Source organism: Macrobrachium nipponense, chromosome 5 (assembly GCF_015104395.2).
Source record: "Macrobrachium nipponense isolate FS-2020 chromosome 5, ASM1510439v2, whole genome shotgun sequence".
NCBI classification, from domain to species: domain Eukaryota; kingdom Metazoa; phylum Arthropoda; class Malacostraca; order Decapoda; family Palaemonidae; genus Macrobrachium; species Macrobrachium nipponense.
This window is the reverse complement of record NC_061107.1, coordinates 110166112-110190657: the sequence shown is the minus strand read 5'-3', so window position 1 is coordinate 110190657 and position 24546 is coordinate 110166112. Positions and strand designations below refer to the sequence as shown.

Sequence of the window (24546 nt, the reverse complement as noted above, 5' to 3'; positions counted from 1 at the left end):
AAAAGGAGAGATACCACTTAAGAAAGGAAAACAATTAATAAATTAACAAATAGTAAAAACTGTATTTATGTAAATGCATAGAGAATAGTATTAGGGTAGTAATGTATTGCACCTTCACTTGAACTTCTGAAGTTCCAATTGCACAACTTCCTTTGGGAGGCTGTTCCAGTCCAACAGTGTGAGGAATAAAGGACCTCTGGAACTGGAAAATCTGCCAGCAAGGCACATTTACTGCATATTGGTGCTGCTGTTCAGCAAATCAGGTTACTCTTGGCAGATAAAGAGGATCAAAGATCAATTATGAATGTGAAAGATCTCTGTTGAAATACAACTTATGAAAAAGTGACAAACAAGAGACCATCTGTCAATGATCCAAGTTATAAATACCACTGCAGGCAGTCCCCGGGTTACGACGGGTTTGGGTTACGACTTTCCAAGGTTAAGGCGCTTCTCAATTATATTTAGCAGACATTATTTCCAGGGTTACGATGCATGTTCCAGGGTTACGACGCCAACAACACTAATCTGGCAGATGAAACATGACCAAAAATGCAGAATAATCAATATTTGAAGGTTTTTTTATGAAAAATGCAATAAGAATGAAGTTTACATAGTTTTCAATGCTCCCAAAGCATTAAAAGTAAGGTTTTCTTAGGATTTTTTATGAAGCTCCGGCTTACAACGATTTTCGGCTTACGACACGTCTCAAGAACAGATCCCCCGTCGTAACCTGGGGACTGCCTGTATTAGGGAAAAGCCTACCACCACGAACCACTCTATCTAAAAGAGATAAATCTCTGGCAGAAGCAAACGTCCACACCAGAGAACAGTACTCTAGTAAAGGGAGTACAAATGACCTAAAACAGATTGCATTTTATCACTTGAGGCCTTGAGGCCTTACGAACAGTACCTAACTTTTGTGTGGCATTCACTGAAAATTTCATTAGAGTTTCTCAAAAGTTAGATATGAGTGAAAAGTTACATCTAGAATAGTTAAAGTTTCAGACTCGTTCACCAAAATTCCATCCACCTGAAGGGGAGGATGGGGTTGAAAATCTGTATGAGATCTGCTAATCAATAGGGTTTTTGTTTTACTGGAGTTCAGCCTCATATGCCACCAACTACACCATTTCCTGAGCCAGTCCATGTCCTGACTGAGGCTGAGGGCAGCTTCATTTCTCAAAAGGGGAGACTTTATTACAGCCAATAGTGTTGCATCATCATGTTGAAAACTACACCCACAAGTGTTGCATCATCAGCATACTGAACACTACACAAACAAGTGTTGCATCATCAGCATACTGAACAAACTTGTTTTCCAGGCCAACAACCATGTCACTTGAATACACTAAAATAATAGCGGGTCAAGAACCCTACCCTGTGGAACTCCAGACACAATAGGTCTTGGTTTACTAAAGTTCCCACCCACAGCAACTCTCTGCTGTCTACCTGTAGGGAAATCTTGTAGTAATCCTAAAACATATCCACCCACCCCAAGATTCCGAAGTTTATAAATAAGTAAGTGCCTTGTGATTTACTAAACTGAAAGCAGCTCTAAAATCTATCTGAATTACTCTGCACTCAAAACCATTATCAAAGTTCCCTTGTAAACAGCGTGTCAAAAGATTTGCCAATTTTTCTTGTTACTATTGTGGTAAGATGAACAAGACTGTGCCATGTGCCACTGAGGTATTTCTTATAGTCAGGTATAAAATCCTACAAGTTCCTCCAAGACTTCTAAAGACTGTGAGAATATGAAACTTAAATCAGCAACTTCAGAGAAAAAAAAATGGAAATTTTAATAATATACAAAAAGTTCCACTTTTTTACACCATAGAGCCCTTCCTCCACTCCATGCCCAAGTCATGATGATGAGCAGACTCAGCGTCACCAACTCCGAAGATTTATGTGCACTCAGGGACTTGCAAACAAGTACCCGACACGGAACTAGTCGTAGGGGCAGAACCTCAAGGACTACCAGCAGAAGTGCGAACCGAAGTTTGTGCTTCTATGGCTCTCGACACGCTAGGCCCTGGGGACAGTGTGATGGTTCCCATTCCTGAAAGAACGGGAGAGCCAGCAGAAGACCCAACTGTCTCCTCAGTATGAGGAGGCAGACCCTTAGAAGTCCCGTGACAAGACTTCTTAGGGGGGAAGACTACCTTCTCCTTCTTCGGCAGGGAGCCTTAGAAGTCGAAGGGGTGGAGGCTGATAAAAATTATGATGATTCCGAAGAGGAAGATGGCAACATAACGAGCTCTCTTCCACTTCCACTTCTCCAAATTCTGCAAGACTTCTTCTACAGGATGAGGTATATTTACCAGCAGGAATAGAGTTAATAATCACAGGGCAGCGGCGAAGGCTTTGTCCAGTGACGAAACTCCAGGATAGCAGTGGTAAATGAACATGATTTCCAGCAGGGGAACAGTACACACTCTCGAGGACCAATATCAAAGCATGCTACGAGTCACAGGTACTACAATTCCAGTTAGGATAACCAACACAAAGAGATATCCAACCATCCAAAGCTGTAATCAACTATCACCACTGTTAGCCTATAAAAGAAAGAAAATATGTTTTAAATTAATAAGGATACTCCTCTTGCATGCAAGGGCACCACCCTCTGAAATGAGAGGAGATCCCCCAAACACCAACCTTTGTCTGATAGGTAGTGAAAGGACAAAGGAGAAGAGGAATTACCAGAAGAAATAAAGGACAAATCTTTTGAAGTTCCCCTCAGTAATTTCCAAAGCATAAGTGTAAATTTCGGATGAATATATGTCTTGTCCTAACGTTAAAGGGCGAAAATACGTACTAATAAAGAAGTTGGCATACCTATGCTGCCAACCCTTAACACAAAGTAGAAAGACAGCTATCACAAAAAGTGGGTTTGCATATTAATTATTAAATTCAATTAATTATTAATGTCAAACACAGTATACATTTATTAAAAAAATAAAAAATAAAAGATCCCACCGGGAAAATGATTAACGGCTAGTTAGCAAGAGCTCACAAAAATATGTCTTCATCGGAAGACGGCCGAAAACAAAGTGGAGTGCTTACATACGGGCAGGTGGGCCTGCCTGCCTGCCTACCAGACAGTAGTTACTGCCTAACCACCTTGTTCAAGAATTTAATGGTAGTAATTCCAGCTACGATGAAAGGATGCTGAGTGTCAAGTCAAATTTTCAGTCCAGGATATTTCTTATACAGGCAGTCCCCGGCTTACGATGTTCAGAAGTTACAACACACTTCAATTATATCCATCAGACCTTATTTCCAGATTTAAGGCACATTCCGGAGTTACGGTGCTTACCACGCCAATCTGGCAGAAGAAATATGACTCCAAAAATGCAAAATAATCAATATTTAAAGTATTTTTTTTATGAAAAATGCAATAAAAATACAGTTTATGTACTTTTAATACAACCAATGCCATTAAAAATAAGGTTTTCTTAGGATTTTTGACAATTTTCAGGCTTTGATTTTCGGCTTACAACACGTCTCAAGAACGGAACAATCGTAGTAAGCCGGGGACTGCCTAGGCAGTCCCCGGGTTACGACGGGGGTTCCGTTCTTGAGACGTGTCGTAAGCCGAAAATCGTCGTAAGCCGGAACATTGTCAAAAATCCTAAGAAAACCTTACTTTTAATGGTTTGGGTGCATTTAAAACTATGTAAACTGCATTCTTCATCAAAAAAAAACTTTAAATATTGATTATTTTGCATTTTTGGTGTCATATTTCATCTGCCAGATCAGTGTTGTAGGCATCGTAACCCTGGAAATAATTTCTGATGAATATAATTGAAAAGTGCCTTAACCTCGGAACGTCGTAAGCCGAGACCGTCGTAACCTGGGGACTGCCTGTAATTAGGCAACAAGTTTTGTGCCTACTCTTTACATTGCATAATATACCTAGCCTAGCATGTGGCACTCAGTCAACCATCGGTAATATGGCTGCACTGGACGTGGGCCAGTTTTTTTAATATACGTACTTCACATTTAAAAATTAAAAAAAGGATGTCTAATAACGTGTTATATAACTCTCAACATATTTAATGGTAATTTAAGTGTAATGTTTTGTATAAAGAGACAAGGTCAAGGTAATAAGTGGTAATATGTCTCTAAAAAGGCAAAATAATCAATATTTGATGGTGTTTTCGATGAAAAACTTAATAAAAATGCAGTTGGCATAATTTTCAATACATCCAAAGTATTTTTGATGATTCTCAACGAAGTTCCGCTTTACAATGATTTTCAGCTTTTGACGCGTCTCAAGAACAGCACCTCTGTCGTAAACCAGGGACTGCCTGTATTTCAGCCCCAACAGGAAGGGGTTGAAAAGGGGAGGGATAGGGTGACATAAAATTAACTAAAAACGACTGATATTAGTGTCTAATCCATAGATTTTGAGATTGCTGAGATAAATAGTGACTCCCAATGCCCTTCTAGTCCAAGTTCAGCTCTGATAGGGAGGGGATGGGAAGAGGGTGACGTGTAAAAATGACCGAAAACGACAGACATTAGTGTTTAATCCATAGTTCTTGAGGTTGCTGAGATGGACAGTGGCACCCCCAATGCCCTTCAAATCCAAGTTCAGCCCCTATTTGGATGGGAGTGGGGCAACATGTAAAAATAACCTAAAAAGACAGAGATGAGTGACACTCCCGATGCCATTTAAGTCCAAGTAGCCCAAATAGGAAGGAGGGTTGGGAAGGGCATGACATGTAAAAATAATTTAAAACAACCGATATTACTGCCTAATCCATATTTTTGAGGCCGCTGAGATGAATAGTGATAATCCCAATAGGAAGGGAGAAAGGGGTGAGAAGGGGTAGACATGTAAAAAAGCAAAAAATAATGGATATTAGTGTTCAAATGATACTTTTCAAGGTCGTTGAGATGAATGGTGTCACTTCCAATTACTTTTAAGTCCTAGTTTAGCCCCTATAGACAGGGGGGTGTAAGAGGGGTGGGAAGAGGGTGACATAAAAATAACTCAAAATGAAAGAAATTAGTCTAATCCATAGCTTTCAAGGTGACCGAGATGAATAGTGAAATTCCTATGCCCTTAAGCCCTTGTTCAGCCCCAAACAAGAAGGGGGTGAGAGGGGGTTGGAAGGGAATGACGTAAAAATAACCGAAAATGACAGATACTCTAATTTATAGTTTTTAAGGTCACCGAGATGAATATTGACACTTCCAATGTCCTTTAAGTCTAAATTCAGCCCTGATAGGAAGAGGGGGTGGGAAGGTGGTGACACCTAAAAATAACCAAAAAATACACATATTTGTGCCTAACCCATAGCTTTTGAGGTTGCTGAGATGAATAGTAACACTCCCAATACCTTTAAGAATGAGTTCAGTGACAATAGGAAGGTGTCTAATCCATAGTTTTTGAGGTCACTGGGATGAACAAAAACACTCATGATGCCCTTCGAGTCCAAGTTCAGCCCCAGTAGGAATGGGGGTGAAAAGTGGTGAAATATAAAATGTAAAAAATGCTAGGCAATGTAACTGAAGCGACTATCTTGATGAGAGGAGAGAGAGAGAGAGAGAGAGAGAGTTTATCGGTTGTCATACATAGTTTTCCAGGCAGCACTGGTCTGGTCAGCTAGTATATATAGTACAGCAGTCCCTGGTTATCAGTGATCTCGGTTAATAGCGATCTGATTTTATGGCACTTGTCTAGTGCCTTAAAATCAGCAATTTATGGTGCCATATTGGGGTGAATTTTGGTTATCGACAACATAAGGTGCCAATAATAGAGTTATGGTGCCATGACATACCTAAAAGAGGCTCTGTTAACCGGTTATCAGCGCCATTAATCGAAACTTGGCGCCATAAGCACTACAAACGTGCCCAAGTATCGGTATCAGTTTGTCAGTTTATCATAATTTAATCGGTATTGGCTAGTTTTTGTGGTATCGGTATCAGTGAATTTCTGGGCGATACCATCCGATACTTTTGTCATTGGTATAGGAATTGAAAATCCTTCTAGGCTGGCATAATATTAATTTGCTATGCCAATTTTCATTTTTAGGATAATTATGTTGAATATTCTTTAATAAAATTATGATTTTAACTTATTTCAGATGGTCCAAGTCCAGTATGAGTTGGAACTTGCAAAGGGATTTGTGCTCTTTTTGAACTGAATGTTTTGTCGATCTATACTGAGAAACAAACTCTGGTCCTTTCATAATCTTATTTTTATTTGTGTACCGCTATTTAATTTTTCTTGGGTTACTTGACAAAAACAATATTAAGTATTGTAATGGGGAAAAGGATTAACCCCTCCATTACCAAAACCTTTCATAATCTAAATGAATGAGTCTGTTAACTGTTTCCAGCCAATATATAAATAAAAACCCAGAATAAAAGTATATTAGTGATTTCAGATTGCTCGTCATCCCACAAATTCGAGTAAGCACTACGTACCTAAATTGTTAAAACTCTTCTAATGGTTGCCATAATATAAGCCAGACTGTATCCAGTAATAAAGGGATTAAATATAGTTATATTTGATGTTCTTTCTCAATGAAATTTGTTTCTTTGAAATTGTTTATATAACCCTATTATATGACCTTCCAACTTTTGAACCTTTAAGGTTATACTACACCTCTGAATAGTTGGTATACCCCCAAAATTTAAAAATTAAGATTTATGGAAATTTACATTCTATAACCATGTGACATTAGCCTAGAGCGTATATTTGAACCGCCCGCGACCTAGGTGGATTAAAAAGACAACATACATAACTGATTTAAAGGGACACACGTGAATACCGCCCTTCCATGCATTGCAATACAGTTTATTTTCCCTTTTCTTGACGATTTTTTATGTATCTTTCATGATTTCTGGCAACTCTCTCTCCAACACTCCCTTATAAGATTCATGTGAGTCACGTGACTTAGACAACAGCTTTCAGATACACCAGAGCTTGCAAACAAAGAGCATTATTTTCATTGCGTTCATTGCTGATTAAACAAAGTCCTTCTGCAATGATTTGGCACTGTGATGACTCCCCAACAGTGAGGCGTAAAACTGCAGTTATAAGCGCCAAAAAAAAAAAGAAAAAAAATAGTTAGAGAGTGATAGTTACAGAAAATGGATGTTTGCAAACATTACCCACACTCTTAGCCATCGTCCTGAAACATGGGCTAGAAATCGACTGGGAGAAATGAACTAGTTGGACACTCAAGTCAGTCACTCGCAAAGCAGTGGGCGGGAGAATTAACAATCAGTAGCTAATTGTCTTTCAATAGTGCACATCGACTTTTGATTTTGCTACAGACTCACGACTTTCTTCTACTAATGCCCTTGCATTAAGGCTCATATTACCTTGACAAACATGTCTTTACCTCGTAAAAGCACTGAAAATATTATTAGAGTAATAGAATGCTTTAAAGTGGGTTTAACAATAAAAAAAATAGCAACACAAACTGGCATTAAAGAATGACAGTCTATCATTTCTCCCAGTCGATTTTTAGCCAATGTTTCAGGATGATGGCTAAGAGTGTGGGTAAAGTTTGCAAACATCCATTTTCTGCAACTATCACCTGCGCTGACTCGTGTGTGTGTGTGTGTGTGTGTGTCTGTGTGTTAAAACTTATTAACACCATTTTGTGCCTTACTGGCCACATCAGAAAACAGGTTGAGTAAAAATGTTCTATTTGGTTGTACAGGCAGTCCCCGGTTATCAGTGATCCAGTTTTATGGCACTGGTCTAGCACCACAAAATTGGTGATTTGTGGTGCCATGACAGGCCGGGTTCTGGTTATTGATGCCATAAGGTGTCTTATGGCACGCCATAACATACGGCGCCAAAAGTGCCATATGGAGCCATAAAGCGCCGAGTTTCAGTTAATGGCGGTTTTTGCTTATTGGTGCCCCCTTGGAAATGGAATCCCCCCTGATAACCGAGGACTCCCTGTACTTTAAAGTCCCAAGAGGCTTTTTTTAAACTGTCATTATTTCTGGTACTGCCCACAAAAGGGGTTAAGGCCTAGGAGTAAGGTGTATCTCCAGCATACATCCCATGGGTGAGAAGGGTTGGGTATATTTCCAGTACCTGTACTCAAGGTAGCAGGAATTGGGTATATCACTAGTAATTCAGAAACAACTGACACCAATACATATGACTGTTACAATTGAAACATTTTCTGAACCACTTTTAACTGGAGAAGCAATTGTCCAACAGGTGAAATGACTATGTGAAATACTAAAAAAGAATGTGGTACACTGTAAAACTGCAATACTTAATCATTATCAAATGAAAAATATAAACAGTAAAAATAACACAAACTAGATATACATAAAATGCAATTCAAGCTTGTGAAAAGTGGGGAGACTTTTTTGTTGGTTAACAAACTCACTAGAAGTAAGACAGTACCCAGGAGGACTTGGTGTGCAGGCTCTAACCTACTTGTAATTCAAAGAATAGTTAGTTCATCTTCAATCTGGGATTTTGGTTATCTGGAGCTTTGCAGAGATGCATAAATTGGGTAAAGGGGAAGTAATTGCTACTAGAAGCCATCTTAATTAATTCATTTTCTCTCACTATAATTTATGTTAATTATATATTTACATTAATCTCAGAATATCTAGTTCTCTTATTTTCATATTTTTCATAATTTAATCGATTATCATTTATTACAAAAACATGAAGTACAGATATCTTATTCTTTTAACAGCATTTTCAAAATCATCACTTGTGTAGCTTTTTGTGAGCTAGTTTGAAGATACATAGTGAAACTGCCTATATTTTTCCTAATTTTAAAAAAATGTGCAAAACAAAAAGATTCATAAATAAACATTAGCACAGGGCTGAGGGTATTCTGCCCTATTATGACAAATATTTATAACATTGAACTACTAATAACAAGAAAATTAAATCCATTTATGTACTGCAATTGATTCCTCTCCAGCTATTTGTTGTACCCACCATGAAACTGACAAAAGTGGGTATCTGAATCCTAAAAGTGTCCGCCGGGCCTATCGTGTCAACCAGTTTGGAAATGGTTCACTATTTTATTCATGTTGATTTTGATATCTCTTCTATGTTAAGGGCCTTATTATGAGATATGCATGGCTATTTAGATATCTAACAAATTATGATCAAAAGCTTTTCTTAGAAATGGCATACTAGGCTAATGACTAAACTTTGTAATTTTTTTTTTTTTACCTAAGGTATGATTCTTCATCCTACAGATACATATCTGGATCTAACATCTTACCCTCTGGAAACTGTCCATAAAATATAACTGAATTCAGCCTCACATACAGAAACATAAAATACAAATCAAAACACAAGTGCAAAACATGTCATATATGGGGAGGACAGATAATAGGGTTCTCTTAATGTAATCTCTCAAAAACAAAGGTTCTCATACTATACTCTTTCTTGTACAAGTGTCACTCTGTGAGATTATGATGGCTCTGTGTTTCATTTCCATGTACATACATGTTACTAAACAACAACTATAACAGCACCTCAAGACCTATTCCTTTTCTAATTACACTTCTTTCAAGCTGGCATAACCAATTAAAGTGGATAAGTAACATACACATCCACGATCTGTATTTAAGTATAAAAAAATTAACAATATAACTTTAGTCAATTTAACTTTTACTGGGAAAAAGTATGCTGACATAATTACCTTTAAGAAGTGGTTCATTTGTAAGCACTTTGACACTTGAATAATAATCTGTTGGAACTGCCCACTGAGAACGCAACTGCCGAGCATTCTGCCGCGCACTTTGCCACCAACAATCATCTCCTACATCTCCATCCATGGTTTCTAAACTGAAATGCCAGTTCACAATAAATGGATATGAAAAAGATATAAGAATCACATTTATAAAACAAATCTACATTTACAAGATGAAATGATACACTCAGAAATCACAAATCAAGATCACTGTCATCTTTCTGGATGTACAAAGCTGAGGCTTTTTATATGGAATTAACCTCTGACGAAAGTTGGATTGGTCATTGAGGATCAGCAAAAAGGTAATTATATAACAGTAGGTGAGACAGGATAAGGGGAACCACTCTGTTATGATGCAAACAGTTCCATTTCTTCCTTCAGAACATGGACATGTGTTGGACTGGTCAGAGACAGAACTACAATAAAGAATTCAGGCTTGTATATCTAGAATGTATGAAATTTGGGCCATATGGACCAGTGTACAGGTTGGGGAGGCCATTCAATACATCATTGCAATTGAAACTTTTTTTTTTTTTATTAAAACATTACTGGACACATCAACATATGCAAAACTGCATTGACCTCATGTATATCATTTGCAATCATTTAACCATTTTATAAAAATAAATAAAAAATAAATAGTAAATATTAAAAATCTCAATTTATATCCTAAAGACCATACGGGGTTTGGCTAAAATTTCTTCACCCTAATTCTCACCAAGAGGTTTCAGGTTACAGACATATTTCTGGGATCGACCTGTCTTGCCCAGTGAAATGAACCTATAGCACTCATTTCTAGGTATAAATAAATGCTAAATATACCAGAGAAAAATGCCATATGGAATGCCAGAGTTACTACCTCTGGATCGATCACCCTCATAGGGTGTCGGTATAGCATCAGGAGCGAGTGGAAGCCACTATCACAGATACTTTGCCAATTAGGTCTCTCCTCTCTCAAAATCCCCCGCCAGAGAGGTGCCGTTACAACGGCTACCTTCCGCTCATCACTACTACCTCTGCCAAGAACCCTCATTCCTTTCATAGCACTCGCAACGCGAACCGCTTTATTTTTCGGTTGAGATTATTTTGCTATATTTTTTATCATAATGTCTTCTATCTTCAAGAAGCATCTTCATCTAAGTTGAGTATGTTATTTGTTGACTTTGAACGCGGTTAGACAACAGTTTGCCCTTATTTGAGAAGTTTTCAGTTGAGGTGTTTGTATGTTGTGTACGTGGAATAAGCCCTCATCCAGGGAGCCGCCATGTCTACATCAAGGTACCGCGTTACTCAGTCTTCTCAACTTTTTTATTTCGATGCATATCTTATTTTCACCACTATTGCACATCACAGTAAGCGTTACTGTTGTCATGAAATTTTACCATTTCGCTCCTGATGTGTACCGATAGGCTTATGTATCACTGTTGGAGCCATTACATTTTTTGGCCTTAATTAGAGGGTTTCCCTTGTTAGTCATCGTCCTTCATGAGCGATTTGGTTCCCTCATGAGAGTGCTGTTTTATTTTTCAATCTACTTCATGCGTGAGTAGTGTGTTTGAGGCGGGCTAGGCTAGCTAGCCTAGTACTATGCCAGTTATTATTTTTGGAGGTAAAGGAAAGCCCTCATCCATCCGCTATGCTCATGCATGTTGTGTATGTGGTATTTTTTGTATTATCTTATAATATTATATTGATATGCTATTTTTATTTTGATGAAGTTAGTTTGGAAGTCCTACACGAATATTATCAACACTAGCCTACCTGATCAGATCAAGGCCTAGGTTTTGGAGGGTAGGCTAGGCGTTTGAGAGTGCTACTCGCTACCCATAGTTGGTACTAGTCATCGCTTACCTGACCAGACCGACATATTGGTTTTGGAGGGTGATCCATCACTAGAGTGTTCCTCTCTTGTTACGTAAATGTAGGTGCTAGGCCTGTCTTACCTGACCAGGTCGATATGTTTGATTTTGGAGGGTTAGGTTAGGCTCTAGAGTGTCCTCTTTCGTGACGTACTAGTAGGCGCTATCCTAGCCTACCTGACCAGATTGGTGTATCTGATTGTGGAGGGTAAGGCTAACCTCGTAGATGGGCTTGCCTTTATTCGTCGGTACTTCCATTAATTCCTTATCAATAAATTTTGTAAGTATAGCCTTGGCCGTTACCTCCTTTAGGTTGTCAGTTGGCATGCCGCCTTCTGCCCCTTTAGTAGTGGGCTACTTCATGGCTTCTCGGAGGGTGGTAATCACCTGACCGGTTGCTGTTGCCAGGCGATTAAGTCTACCTTTCTCCTCCGGGCTCTTCCTTCCGTTCCGCACTCGTTCCGTTGGTACTTCGTTAGCTCGCTGACCAAGTAATCCTACCGGTGAACAGCAGCTGGAGCATCGAACACTGTTCCGGGGGATTAGTCGGAGGAGGTTAAGGATTAGTAGATTATGTAGTCTCTGTTGGTATGTCTCCGGGCCTGCATTTATTCTGGTGAGGTGTGGTCTACCATCACATGCGCCAGAATTTTATACGCCGGAGTTCTACGTACCGCTGTTCCCGCCACTCTGTTTTCCCTATTTCTCTGTTGTTATCGCTGCGGAACTAGGCTTAGGCAATGCGTTTCCAATTGACTTGGAATTGCTATCCTACTCCGGTGTGATCAGCTCAGGCTTAGGTTTTACGTTGTTTCCCTGTTCTGTTTGTATCAAGCCAACTCCGCCAGTCATAGCTATTGCGATACCGAGATTATGGATTCCAGAGCAGGCGGAGACAATCAGAGCTTTTACGTTATGTAAAATTATTATAGTTGATGTTTACCTTTAGTGAGTTTTAGTAGAACTAGTCTAAGTGTAAACATACCACCGGAATTAACTCCGGCGGAACTATTTGAAGATATTCATGTACCAATTTTAACTTGCAGATGGTACGCTGTCCAGAGTTGGGTTGCACAGCCGTCCTCCAACAACCGTGTGGTCATGAGGTCTGTCGATCTCATGCCAGTTGTGCTGTGGAGGTCGATAACCTCTTGGTATGGCACCCGGACGGCTGTGAAGTTTGCTACTCCTTGTTTGAAAGACCCGCAAGGTATTTCGGGACCGGAACACCACATACCAAGTTCCCGTCGCTCCCCCTTTTCAATATTCTGTCAGTGATCTCTGCTTCCCACTCCGGTGGGGGCAGATTGGGGCTAAGAGAAGCGCTCCCAGAATACTGGGAATTGCTACTCCGGTGTGATCGGACTCAGGCCAGGTTTATCCTTTCCCTGTTCTGCTCGTACCAAGCCAATCTTGTTAAAGACACTCACGACGAGAGCGAGATTATGGATCCGGAGCACGCGGGAACTTTAGGAGATGAAATACTAGTGTATTATTAGCAATTTAGTAAACACGCACGTCCTGCCAGTCTCAACTCCAGCGGGTTTACTTAACGATATTCATGCCTGCCGGATGCAATTCCGGCGGGCCTATTTAGTGATACTCATGTATCATTTAAACTTACAGATGGTACGCTGTCAGAAGACTGCATGCACAGCAGTTCTTCAACAGCCATGCAAACATGAGGTCTGCAGGTCCCATGCCGGGTGTGCAGTCGAGGTGGATGACCTCCTGGTGTGGCACCCTGATGGCTGCGAAGTGTGTTATACACTTGTGACTGACCTCACTAACGAGTCGGTAAGTACCATTTCAACTATGTGATACTCTGAGAATTATATTGAGTTACATCGAGTTACATAGTCAATATTGAATTACGGATCAATAGACATAAGGACAAGAGGTCCTGATTCGACTATCTCTTACAGACTCCTCAGGCCCTCAAGGCTGGCTCGTTGGCAACCCTCAAGATCTGGGTAGGCGGATTTGGTAGGAATGTCAAATCCAAGCAGCCCTAAATGCTGTCAGAGGAGATGTGCTCCCTCCTCTACCCCAATGCGAAGATGTCGGCAGCTGTAGCGGCGGAGGTGGAGGCTCCTATCGTAGCCAAGATCAGCGAAGAAACCCAGGTCTTACCGGAAGAACTGGAGGAACCAGGCAAAGAGGTCCTTGAGGAGGTAGCAGCCATCAGTCTAGAGCATGAGCCAATGGTCGTCGACACACAAGGACAAGGTAGGGAGGTAAGTGAGGCAGATGGTCTCCGGACTTAAGTTCTGTCCTTTAGTCCATCTCATTCTTCATCTTCTTCCTTCCAGGGATTTACCGGGAAATCCACAAACCGTAGGGACAGGTTGTGCTCGGTAATCCCTAAAATAAAAACCATTAAAAAGCCTCTACCGAAGGCTACCAAGCCCCCAAAACCTCCCAAAACGAGCTCCGCCAGTACGTCATCAGCTTCTAAGCCGGTGGTGGACTCGGCAAAAGCTGCTCCCCTGCACCAGGGGTCAAGAGCCAAAGGTTCCAGAGCCAGACCCATGGAGTCCGGCTTTGACCCAGCAACCTTTTCAAGTCTGCTTATGCAGGAGATGGACGACTTGGTCCAGACCAAGTTCCAAGAAATGTCATCTCAGCTCGTTTCAAGCCTAGAGACGTCGGGACAGTCCATTCAGTCCCTTACCCAAAGGCTGCAAAATCAGGAGAGCTTGATGGCAGAACTCCTCCCGTCTGGACACACACAACAATCCTTTGTGGTGCCGGACGCATCAAAACTCCCACCATTCGTTAACAACAACCCATGGCAGCTCTCAGTCCATGCCCCATTCTCAGAAGGCATGTTGACAATCGAGGGATGTGGGACCCAGCCAGTAGAAGACTTTGAGTTCTACCCGCCGGGCCTCCAATTCCCCTTCCCGGGCTATGTCCGGCTAACGGAGGAGGCATTGGTAAGGATGGATAAGGTCCCAAAGGAGACCGTTATCTACCCGAGAGACCTAGCCCAATCAGCATGGATTTGTACTCTAACAGATGGGAGTGTGTCAACACTAAGTTGACACCACATAAAGGCCTCATACACCATGTTCATGGCAGGGGACGAAACTCCAACTCCATGCACATCAAAAGTTGTAGCGCTAACCTTGCAGGCGGCAATGGATGAAAAACCAATGCCTCAACTCAGGGAGACAAACCTAACCTCCCTGCTCTTTCCGGGAGACCTGGAGTGCTGGATGGATGCTCCAGCAACGTTTACAATAGGAAAGCTCAACCCAGACTGTGCTTCCACGTAATTCAGCGAGCGACTACCTAGGCTCCCGGAGGCTATGGTCAAGGCGGAATATGAGGCAAGATGTAGACTGAGTAGGTCCATCAACTCAGTCACTACAGCAGAGATGACATCCCTTGTCTATGCTGAAGAGCCTCTATTCAAGGTCCTAACGAAGTCACTATTACAAACCCTTCAGTGTGATGTATATGACTTCGCCGTAGCAAGAAGGAACTGCAGGAAGCACGTCTTAGCTGATGCTTTTATCAGACATGAGCCCAACAGGCTCATTAAAGCTCCAATCTGGGGAGCCAACCTATTCCCTGAGGGTATGGTGAATACTGTTCTCGGGGAAGCATCCAGGACAAACCAGAACCTACGAGTCCACTGGGGTCTATCTCCAAGAGGAAATTTGAACCCTCCGGAGCGCATCCCAGAGGCAGAAAGAGGCCTAAGAAGTTCCAGTCCTTCCAGACCTCCCAGCCCCAAGCTGTGGTACAGGCAGTCCCTGTAGCCCAGCTTAGCCAACCCTCTACTTCAAAGGCTCAGCCCCAGCAACAATTTGTACTGTTGCAGAGCCAGCCATCTCAGCAACCCCAGAGTTTGGCTGCGTTCATCTCATCCCCAGCCTTCAATGTCTCCTTTGAAGCACAAGGGGCGTTTACAGGCTTTAACAGTTTTGCAAGCGGTAGCAGAGCAAGAGGGGCCTTCCGGCACAGAGCCGGCGCCAGAGCCTCCGCCAGAGGCAGAGGTTTCCGGGGGAGCCGGGGAGGTAGGCCCTCATCTAGCCAGTGAGAATCCCCAGGTAGGAGGGAGGCTGTACCTCTTCCGGAACCGGTGGAAGTTCAGCAAGTGGGCTCACAGCATAATATCAAAAGGACTGGGGTGGAGTTGGATAAAAGGGCCTCCTCCACCAACCAGTTTCTATCAAAAACCAATGACGGGCCTAGCAGACTACACCAAAGACCTTCTTCTAGAGGGTAATAAAGAAAGTCAAATACTTGAAATTTCAAGGACGCCTGTTCAGCGTACCAAAAAAGGACTCAGACAAGTTCCGCATGCTAACCGTCTCGCAGGTGCGGACCTTACTTCCCCGTGGGGCCGTCACCACCTCTATAGATCTTACAGATGCTTACTATCATGTCCCGGTATAGCAAGGCATTTTTCTCCATTCATAAGCTTCAAACTAGGAAATCAGGCTTACGCCTTCAAGGTCATGCCATTCGGGCTCAATATAGCTCCCAGAATATTCACAAAGATAGCAGAGACAGTAGTACAGGAATTAAGAGCTCAAGGGATAATGCTAGTAGCCTATCTAGACGATTAGCTCATTTGGGCAACCAGCGACAAGGTATGTCGCAGGGCGACAACCAAAGTAATAGAATTCCTAGAATACCTAGGATTCCAGATAAACAGCAAAAAGTCCTGCCTCGTCCCGGCATCACATTTTCAATGGTTGGAAATACAATGGGACCTGACCACACACAAGCTATCTATCCCGCCAGAGAAGCGCAAAGAGATAGCGAAAGCCATGAGACGATTCCTCAAGGACAAGCAGACGTCTCGGAGGAACCAAGAAAGAATCTTAGGTTCACTTCAGTTTGCTTCAGTAACAGACCTCCTGTTCTGTTAAAAGCCAAACTGAAGGACATCAACCGAGTCTGGCGGACAAGAGCCAACAAGAGATCCCGGGACAAAATCTCCCGGATCCCACCGATATTGCAGAAGAGACTACGTCCTTGGGCGCAAGTCACGAATCTAGCAAAATCAGTACCGATACAATTTCCTCCGCTAGCTTTAGTAGTCCACACGGACGCCTCACTAAGCAGTTGGGGAGGCTATTCCCAGTACGAAAAGGTTCAGGGGACATGGTCAGTAGCATTCTGCCAACTTCATATCAATGTACTAGAAGCCATGGCCGTGTTTCTGACCCTAAAGAGACTAACTCCGGCCAAGAAAATCCACATCAGACTAGTTTTGGACAGTGCAGTAATAGTTCACTGCATAAACAGAGGAGGTTCCAAGTCGAGCCACATAAATCATGTGATGGTAGCATTATTTTCACAGGCAGCGAAAAACCATTGGCACCTGTCAGCCACTCACCTGGCAGGAGTAAGGAATGTTGTCACGGACCCACTGTCAAGGACAACTCCACTGGAATCAGAATGGTCTCTAGACACAAGATCGTTCAATTGGATTTGCCGACAGATTCCGGGCCTTCAAGTAGACCTGTTTGCCACGGAATCCAACCACAAACTACAGTGTTATGTGGCTCCAAATTTGGACCCTCGGGCTCACGCCACAGATGCCATGTCCATAGATTGGAACATTTGGCAGAGGATTTACCTATTTCCACCAATAAACCTCTTAATGAAAGCTCTAAACAAACTCAGGTCTTTCAAAGGACAGATAGCGCTGGTAGCTCCCAACTGGCCAAAGAACAATTGGTTTCCTCTTCTGGTAGAATCGAGACTCCGCCCCAGGCAGATTCCCAACCCGAGGCTGACACAAGTAGTACAAACTCGGACTGTGTCAGCTTCATCAAAAATTCAGAATGCCCTAACTTTATGGACTTCATGAAGTTTGCAGCACAAAAGGATGCCAATATTGACCCTCTAAACACATTGTTCCTAGAATCAGACAAAAGAGAATCGACGCTACGGCAGTATGATTCAGTAGTAAGAAAGCTAGCCACCTTTCTAAAAGACTCAAGGGTGCAGACAATAACTACGAATCTGGAAGTTTCATTCTTTAGGACTCTGTTTGAAAAAGGTCTAGCAGCTAGTACCATTACTACAATTAAATTCGCCTTGAAGAAAATATTTCAGTTTGGCTTTAATATTCATCTAACAGATTCGTATTTCTCGTCTATCCCGAGAGCTTGTGCCAGGCTGAGGCCAGCAGACCATCCTCACACAGTCTCCTAGTTTCTAAATGACGTACTCAAACTAGCTTCAGACACTGATAACGAATCATGCTCATATTTAACCCTTCTCAGGAAAACATTATTTCTAGTAAGTCTGGCCTCAGGAGCCAGAATATCTGAACTGTCGGCTCTCTCCAGAAAACCAAATCATATTGATTTCCTCCCGTCCGGAGAAGTTCTAATCTCCCCAGATCGAAAATTCCTGGAAAAGAACGAGGACCCAGAGAACAGATGGTCTCTGTGGAAGATTGTCCCTCTTCCACAAGATCTATCTCTATGCCCTGTAAATACGTTGAAAACCTATCTCAACAGAACTTCTAAAAAGTCTTCAGGTCCCTTATTTATTAGAGAGAATGGCGGAACCATTTCCCTGAAGGCAATCAGACAACAAATTCTTTCTTTTATTAAACAAGCCAACCCGGACTCAGTTCCACACGTACATGATATCCAGGCGGTGGCTACCTCACTTAATTATTTTCATCATATGAACTTTGATGACCTCAAGATATATATGGGTTGGAAATCCCCGACAGTATTTAAACGCCACTACCTAAAGTCTTTAGAGGCCCTTAAATATTCAACAGTGGCAGCAGGGAACATCATTCCCCCTAATACAGCCTAGTTATAATAATGATGACTATTCTTAATGGTTAATAACTACTACCTTTTAGTACTTTCTCTCCTACCTGCCTCGCTTATATTCCCTATCTTTTGCCTTGGCCCTCATCTGGATTGCACATCAACCCACTTCTGCACTGTACATATCCGTGGAATATAATACTGTATAGTTATTTTTTTACTACTTGGTGATGGTATTACTTTGGTCATACCAGAGTTTTGTACATATTTACCTTTGCTTATGATGTCATGAATTTAAGGATCATTATTGAAAAGGAGCTCTATTAAAATGCATTTTTAGTCAGATAAATTTTATTTCTCCTTCCAGTAGCTTCATTTACAATGCACTTACCAAGCTTGTGTGGCCAATTCTCTGCTACTATCTCACGGGACGACACAGGTTGAGCCCAGAAAAGGGATTTTGACAAAGGAAAAATCTATTTCTGGGTGGGGACCTGTGTCGCCCAGTGAACCCATCCCCCTCTCTCTTCCTCACCCTGAGCTAGCCCAAGCTTGGGTGCTATTTCAGGAATGTTGGACGGGGCGTGAGTAGTAGCAGTAGCGGGCAGTAGATGGCTGTGGAACGGCCCCTCTTTAGAGCAGGGGAATTTGAGAAAGGAGAAGTCTAATTGGCAGAGGACCTCTAATAGTGGTTTTCACATGCCCCAGATACCATAACAACGCCCTATGAGGGTGAGCGAGCCGGGTATAACCCTGGCATTCCATATGGCTTTTTCTCTTGTATATTTAGCAATACTTATACCTTAGAAATGAGTGCTATAAGGAGCATTTCACTGGGCAAAACAGGTCCTCACCCAGAAATAGATTTTTCCTTTGTCAAAATCCCTTTTTATGTTTAAATCTTTTTTTTATATACTTTAAAATTTAAATTTCTTCACCACTTTCAACTCTGTTTTTTTGTAGTATCAATTGGATCTTCCTTTTTGCTTACTCCTACTTAAGTCCTTTTTAAAAAATAACTATCCAAGGAAGACTGCTTATGCCTGCTTTTAACAAAGTTCCTGAAACGACTCAGGCAAACGTCATCGAACTGCGCAAGCATACGACCTGTGTAAGCCTTTTCGGGATGTCTCTTTTCTACAAATGATTGCACTTTATGAAAAGCAGCTAGAGCATCCTTAATTTCTGCTGTTGTCATAGGGTCGTCCTCCTCCTCCTCGCCGCTGCTAGAGAACTCTTCTTGAACGACGTTATGTTGCATGGCCTCCAACTCCTTCAGGTCATCCATCGTAGGCTCCTCTTGGTGCTCCTCAAGAAGGTCATTGATGTCGTCCTCATCGACGACCAGCCCCATGGACTTGCCGAGTGCAGTGAAACAGTTTCAGGATTGTCAACTGTTTCTGAATCTGCACCAGCTTCGCCAACGTCAAATTCCTCGAAGTCTCTGGCGGATACAGCATCAGGCCAGAGTTTCCTCCACAAAGAATTCAAGGTTCGCCTCCAAATCTCCTACCAAGCTTGATCGATGAGTCGGATGCATATCACAACATCAAAATGCTCCTTCCAAAATTCACATAAGGTGAGGTTTGTGGTATCGGTGATGTCGAAATATCTCTTGAAAAGATGTTTTGTATACAGCTTCTTTAAGTTCGATATCACTTGCTAGTCCATGGGCTGGAGGAGAGGGGTGGTGTTAGGCAGAAGATAAAGAACCTTGATAAAAGAATACTCCGGTAGGATATCTTCCTCGAGGCCAGGAGGGTGAGCAGGGGCATTGTCCAACACCAGCAGACATTTCAGAGGGAGGCACTTCTCTTCCAAGAATTTCTTCACTGTCGGGCCAAAACACAGATTTACCCACTCTGTGAACAAAAGTCTCGTTACCCAGGCTTTCGCATTAGCCCTCCACATCACTGGAAGCTTTTCCTTTAGCACTTTGTGGGCCTTGAAGGCTCGAGGAGTCTCCAAATGATACACAAGTAGGGGGCTTCACCTTGCAATCACCACTGGCGTTCGAACAAAGTGCAAGCGTAAGCCTGTCTTTCATAGGCTTATGCCCGGGTAGCTTCTTCTCTTCCTGCGTGATGTATGTCCGACGAGGCATTTTTTTCCAAAAAAGGCCAGTCTCATCACAGTTGAAGACTTGCTGAGAACTGTAGCCTTCGTTGATCGTCGTCTCGTTGAACGTCTTAATAAAGGCTTCGGCCGCTTTCGTGTCTGAGCTGGCTGCCTCCACATGCCGCACCACCAAATGAATGCCAGTCCGTTTAGGGAATATTTCGAACCACCCATGAGAAGCCTTGAAGTCTGGGGTTGGTGTCGATGTCCCTTCTCCTCTGTCGTCTTCGGCCTGGGCAATCAAATCGCCGAAAATACCACTGGCCTTGTGGCAGATTGCTGTCTCGGTTATCGTATCACCAGCGATTTCTTTGTCTTTTATCTCATCGTGCACGTGGCTCCTCTTGCTAGACAAAATAGTCATGCCCTTGGAAGGTGTAGTTGCTTTGATGGCTTCCTTCTACTTAAGGATGCTGCCTATCATCGACGGATTTCAGCCAAATTCCTTAGCAATCACACTCAATCGTATACCAGCTTCATACTTCTTGATAATCTCCATCTTTGTCTTCAAAGAAAGCATCCTCTTCTTTCCGTGAACTTCAACTTTCTTGGGACCCATGACTAGGTATATACTGTATGTAATTAAGTTATGTAGTACGTGTACGGATGTACTAAAGTTCTCACACAACACGATAAAGTTGTACTACAACAAAATCACTAACGAATTTACGTTAATAAACGAAATCGTATAGAATGAACGAATTCGGCGTGTGTATAGAAACGATGCTGCTACCGAGTGGCCGAAAAAGCACGCCGCTATGTAGATGCATGATGGGAGAGATGCTGACCCATAGGAGAGCAGGATCTTATGGCGGTGACTAGCATCAGGAACCAATGGGAGAGCGGGAGGATGGTGGAGAGTCTACTCAGTTGGCGTATTTGCTTTCGTAACTTGAATTTTTCGTAAGTTGAGCCTTTTGTATGCCGAGGTACCACTGTATTGTGAAAAGCTATGATTCTTAATTTATTATTAACTATAGCTACTGTCTCACTTGGTGCACTGAACACTGGCTCAATTAAGACTTTTTTTCTATCGCATCTGTATTGCATTTGATTGTTTTCATATTTTATCACTACGATAAATTTATTGTGAAATTCCTTTTTTTTATAGGAATCGTTATTGGATTAGGAGATGAAGGAGTGGATATACTGTAAGATCTTATGATAAACATCCTTGAACAGGAAAAGATACCATATGAGTGACATGGGAGTAGGTATATTGATCCCAATTTTTAAAGGGAAAGGCGATGTCCAAGAGTGTGGCAATTATAAGGGCATTAAATTGATGTCCCACACTTTGAAGATACTGGAAAGGATGATAGATGCTAAACTGAGAGAAGAAGTACAAATAGGTAAAGAGCAGATTGGATTTATGAGGGGAAGGGGAACTACAGATGGTATATTTTGTCTGAGGGAACTAATGGAGAAATTCGGGGAAAGGCAAAGGGACCTACATATGGTATTCATTGACCTTGAAAAGGCTTATGACCGAGTCCCGAGACAAGAGGTATGGAGGAGTCTGAGGGAGATGGTGCCAGAGAAGTATGTGCAATTGATACAAGAGATGTACCGGAATGTATTTACCATTGAGGAGCAGTGTTGGGGAGACAGAGGGTTTTGAGGTGAGAGTAGGATTACACCAGGGGTCGGCTCTGAGCCCATTTCTCTTTAACATAGTGATGGCTGTTATAATAAGAGGAAGTAAGGGAGGCAGTACCATGGAACATATTGTATGCAGATGATATTGTTCTGTGCGCAGAGAGCAGGGAAGATTTGGAAATGAAATTGGAAAGATGGAGACAAGTACTGGAGGACAGAGGAATGAGAATAAGTAGATCTAAGACAGAATATATGTGTACCATCACTGAGGGGGATGATAAAGTATTCAGCTTGGTGGAGAGCAAATAAAGAAAGTTTATAAGTTTAAGCATTTGGGATCTTTTGTTAACGCTGGAGGAAGTATGGAAGAAGAAGTAAAACATTGGGTACAGGAAGGCTGGAACAACTGAAGAGCGGCCTCTGGAGTTCTTTGTAACACAAGGGTACAGCTTAGGTTAAAAAGAAAATTTCACAAGACGGTGGTAAGAACAGCAATGCTGTATGGTATGGTGCGGAAACAGCAAGCATGAGAAAAACAGAGCAGAAGAAGATGGGTGTGGCAGAAATGAGAATGCTTAGGTGGATGTCAGGGGTGACAAGAGAGGATAGGATCAGAAATGACTACATAAGGGGGTCAACTAAGGTGGTGGAAGTATCAAAGAAAGTGCAGGAGGGCAGGCCGAGATGGTATGGACACCTGTTGAGCAGAGATGAGGACCACGCTGGGAGACATACTATGGGGGTAGAGGTTCAAGGAAGAAGAAGAAGAGGGAGACCAAGAAAGAGATGGAAGGACTGTGTGAGAGGAGACTTAAATGAGAAGGGAATTGATGAGGCAGAAGTGCAGGATAGAAATAGATGGAAACGGCTCATCCGAAACGGCGACCCCATATAAAAATGGGAACCAGCTGGGAAGAAGAAGTTATTGCTTTTTCATACATACAGTAATATTTCAACTCTCTCTTCTCTTTCTTTCCTCAACATATCAACGCTCCCTCATTCAGCCTCATGTCAGCTGAGTGTGACGTCACGTGGTATCGTGCGATTTTGTACATTTTTTATGCTAAACTTTACATTGAAATGCCTTTCTTTTATTTATTTTGTTGAATATGGATATCATTTAACTACTACAGTATTGGGATACAAATATAATCCATTCCTGGACCGAGCTCTTAAGTCAATTTGCTCGTATCTCAATGCAATTTTTCCCATATAAAATGACTGACAAAAATTTAATCTGTTCCAGCTCTCTAAAAACACCCAAATCAATGATAATAACAATGGAAAAACCATGTTTTTAATTGCTATACTGTATAGACATACTGTACACACACATAAGCACACAAAATATAATAAATGACTACTGTGATACGAAATAAAATGTGGTTTTATTACGAGTTCTTACCTTCGAGACAGGTGATAGCAGCTAACTCACTCTCGCGGACACCACGCTCATGTTTCTCGATTATTTCATGCTTCATCTCCATTGTCATCAAGCATTTTTTCTTCTCACTGCCAACCTTACCACTCGCTTTCTTAGGACCCATCACTTCTTACGAAGAATGTTCACTAACACAGTGAAAATCACGTAAATAAAACTAACACAACACCAGAGATGCTCAGTAGATGTGTAAGGAAGTCGACGACCGTGTGAACTGAATGATTGAAGCGGGCTTAGAGTGCTCCCAGGTGCTCGGCCATCTAGCGTTAGCAACTGTGAGCGTGCTTGTATCTCAATATTATACTCATATCGCAATGCAAAACTTTGCTCGGAGGCTGGCTCGTATCTCAGAATGCTAGTATGTTGGAGCGCTCATATGTCGAGGTATTACTATATATATTGTAAATTAAAATGATATTGTTAGAATACAATAAAGTTTTGTACATACTTACCCGGCAAATATATACTTAGCTTATGTCTCTGACGTCCGACAGAAATTCGAATTTCGCGGCACACGCTGCAGGTAGGTCAGGTGATCTACCCCCCTGCCGCTGGGTGGCAGGAATAGGAACCATTCCCGTTCTAGAACCAGATTTTCTCGTCCACCTGTCTCCTGAGGGGAGGCTGGGTGGGCCATTCATCGTATATATCTGCCGGGTAAGTATGAACAAAACTTTATTGTATTCTAACAATATCATTTTTGTACATGCAACTTCCCAGGCAGATATATACTTAGCTGATTGACACCCTTGGTGGTGGGTAAGAGACAACTATTTACTGAATAGACAGGTAAACAACATACGTTGTAGGTAATAAATAAATAAAACCTTGGTTCCTACTTGTTCAGGCGGAATATTCCATGGCTAATGCCTAGGAATCTGCTTCGCCTCAAGAGCCTCAGCGAGGATGTGACCTATGGCTAAGAGTTCTTGTGGGTCTGTCGATGGGGTCTTATCCATTTACTCGACAGAGCCTCTTACATGACAATATGCCTATGCCTAGTGGCATAATTAAGGAGCACAACACTGATCCTGATCACCTGATCCTAACACGAGGGT

General features: G+C 42.0%; 1 protein-coding gene across 2 annotated transcripts in view; it reads right to left on the bottom strand.

Moving 5' to 3' along the window:
* Positions 1-24546, bottom strand: part of LOC135215584 (uncharacterized) — a 237011-nt gene that overhangs the window by 3772 nt on the left and 208693 nt on the right. For both annotated transcript variants that reach the window (XM_064250453.1, XM_064250454.1), the window contains one exon: positions 9660-9805. In XM_064250453.1, the coding sequence (XP_064106523.1) occupies positions 9660-9805 (146 nt within the window). The remainder of the gene's footprint in view (positions 1-9659; positions 9806-24546) is intronic.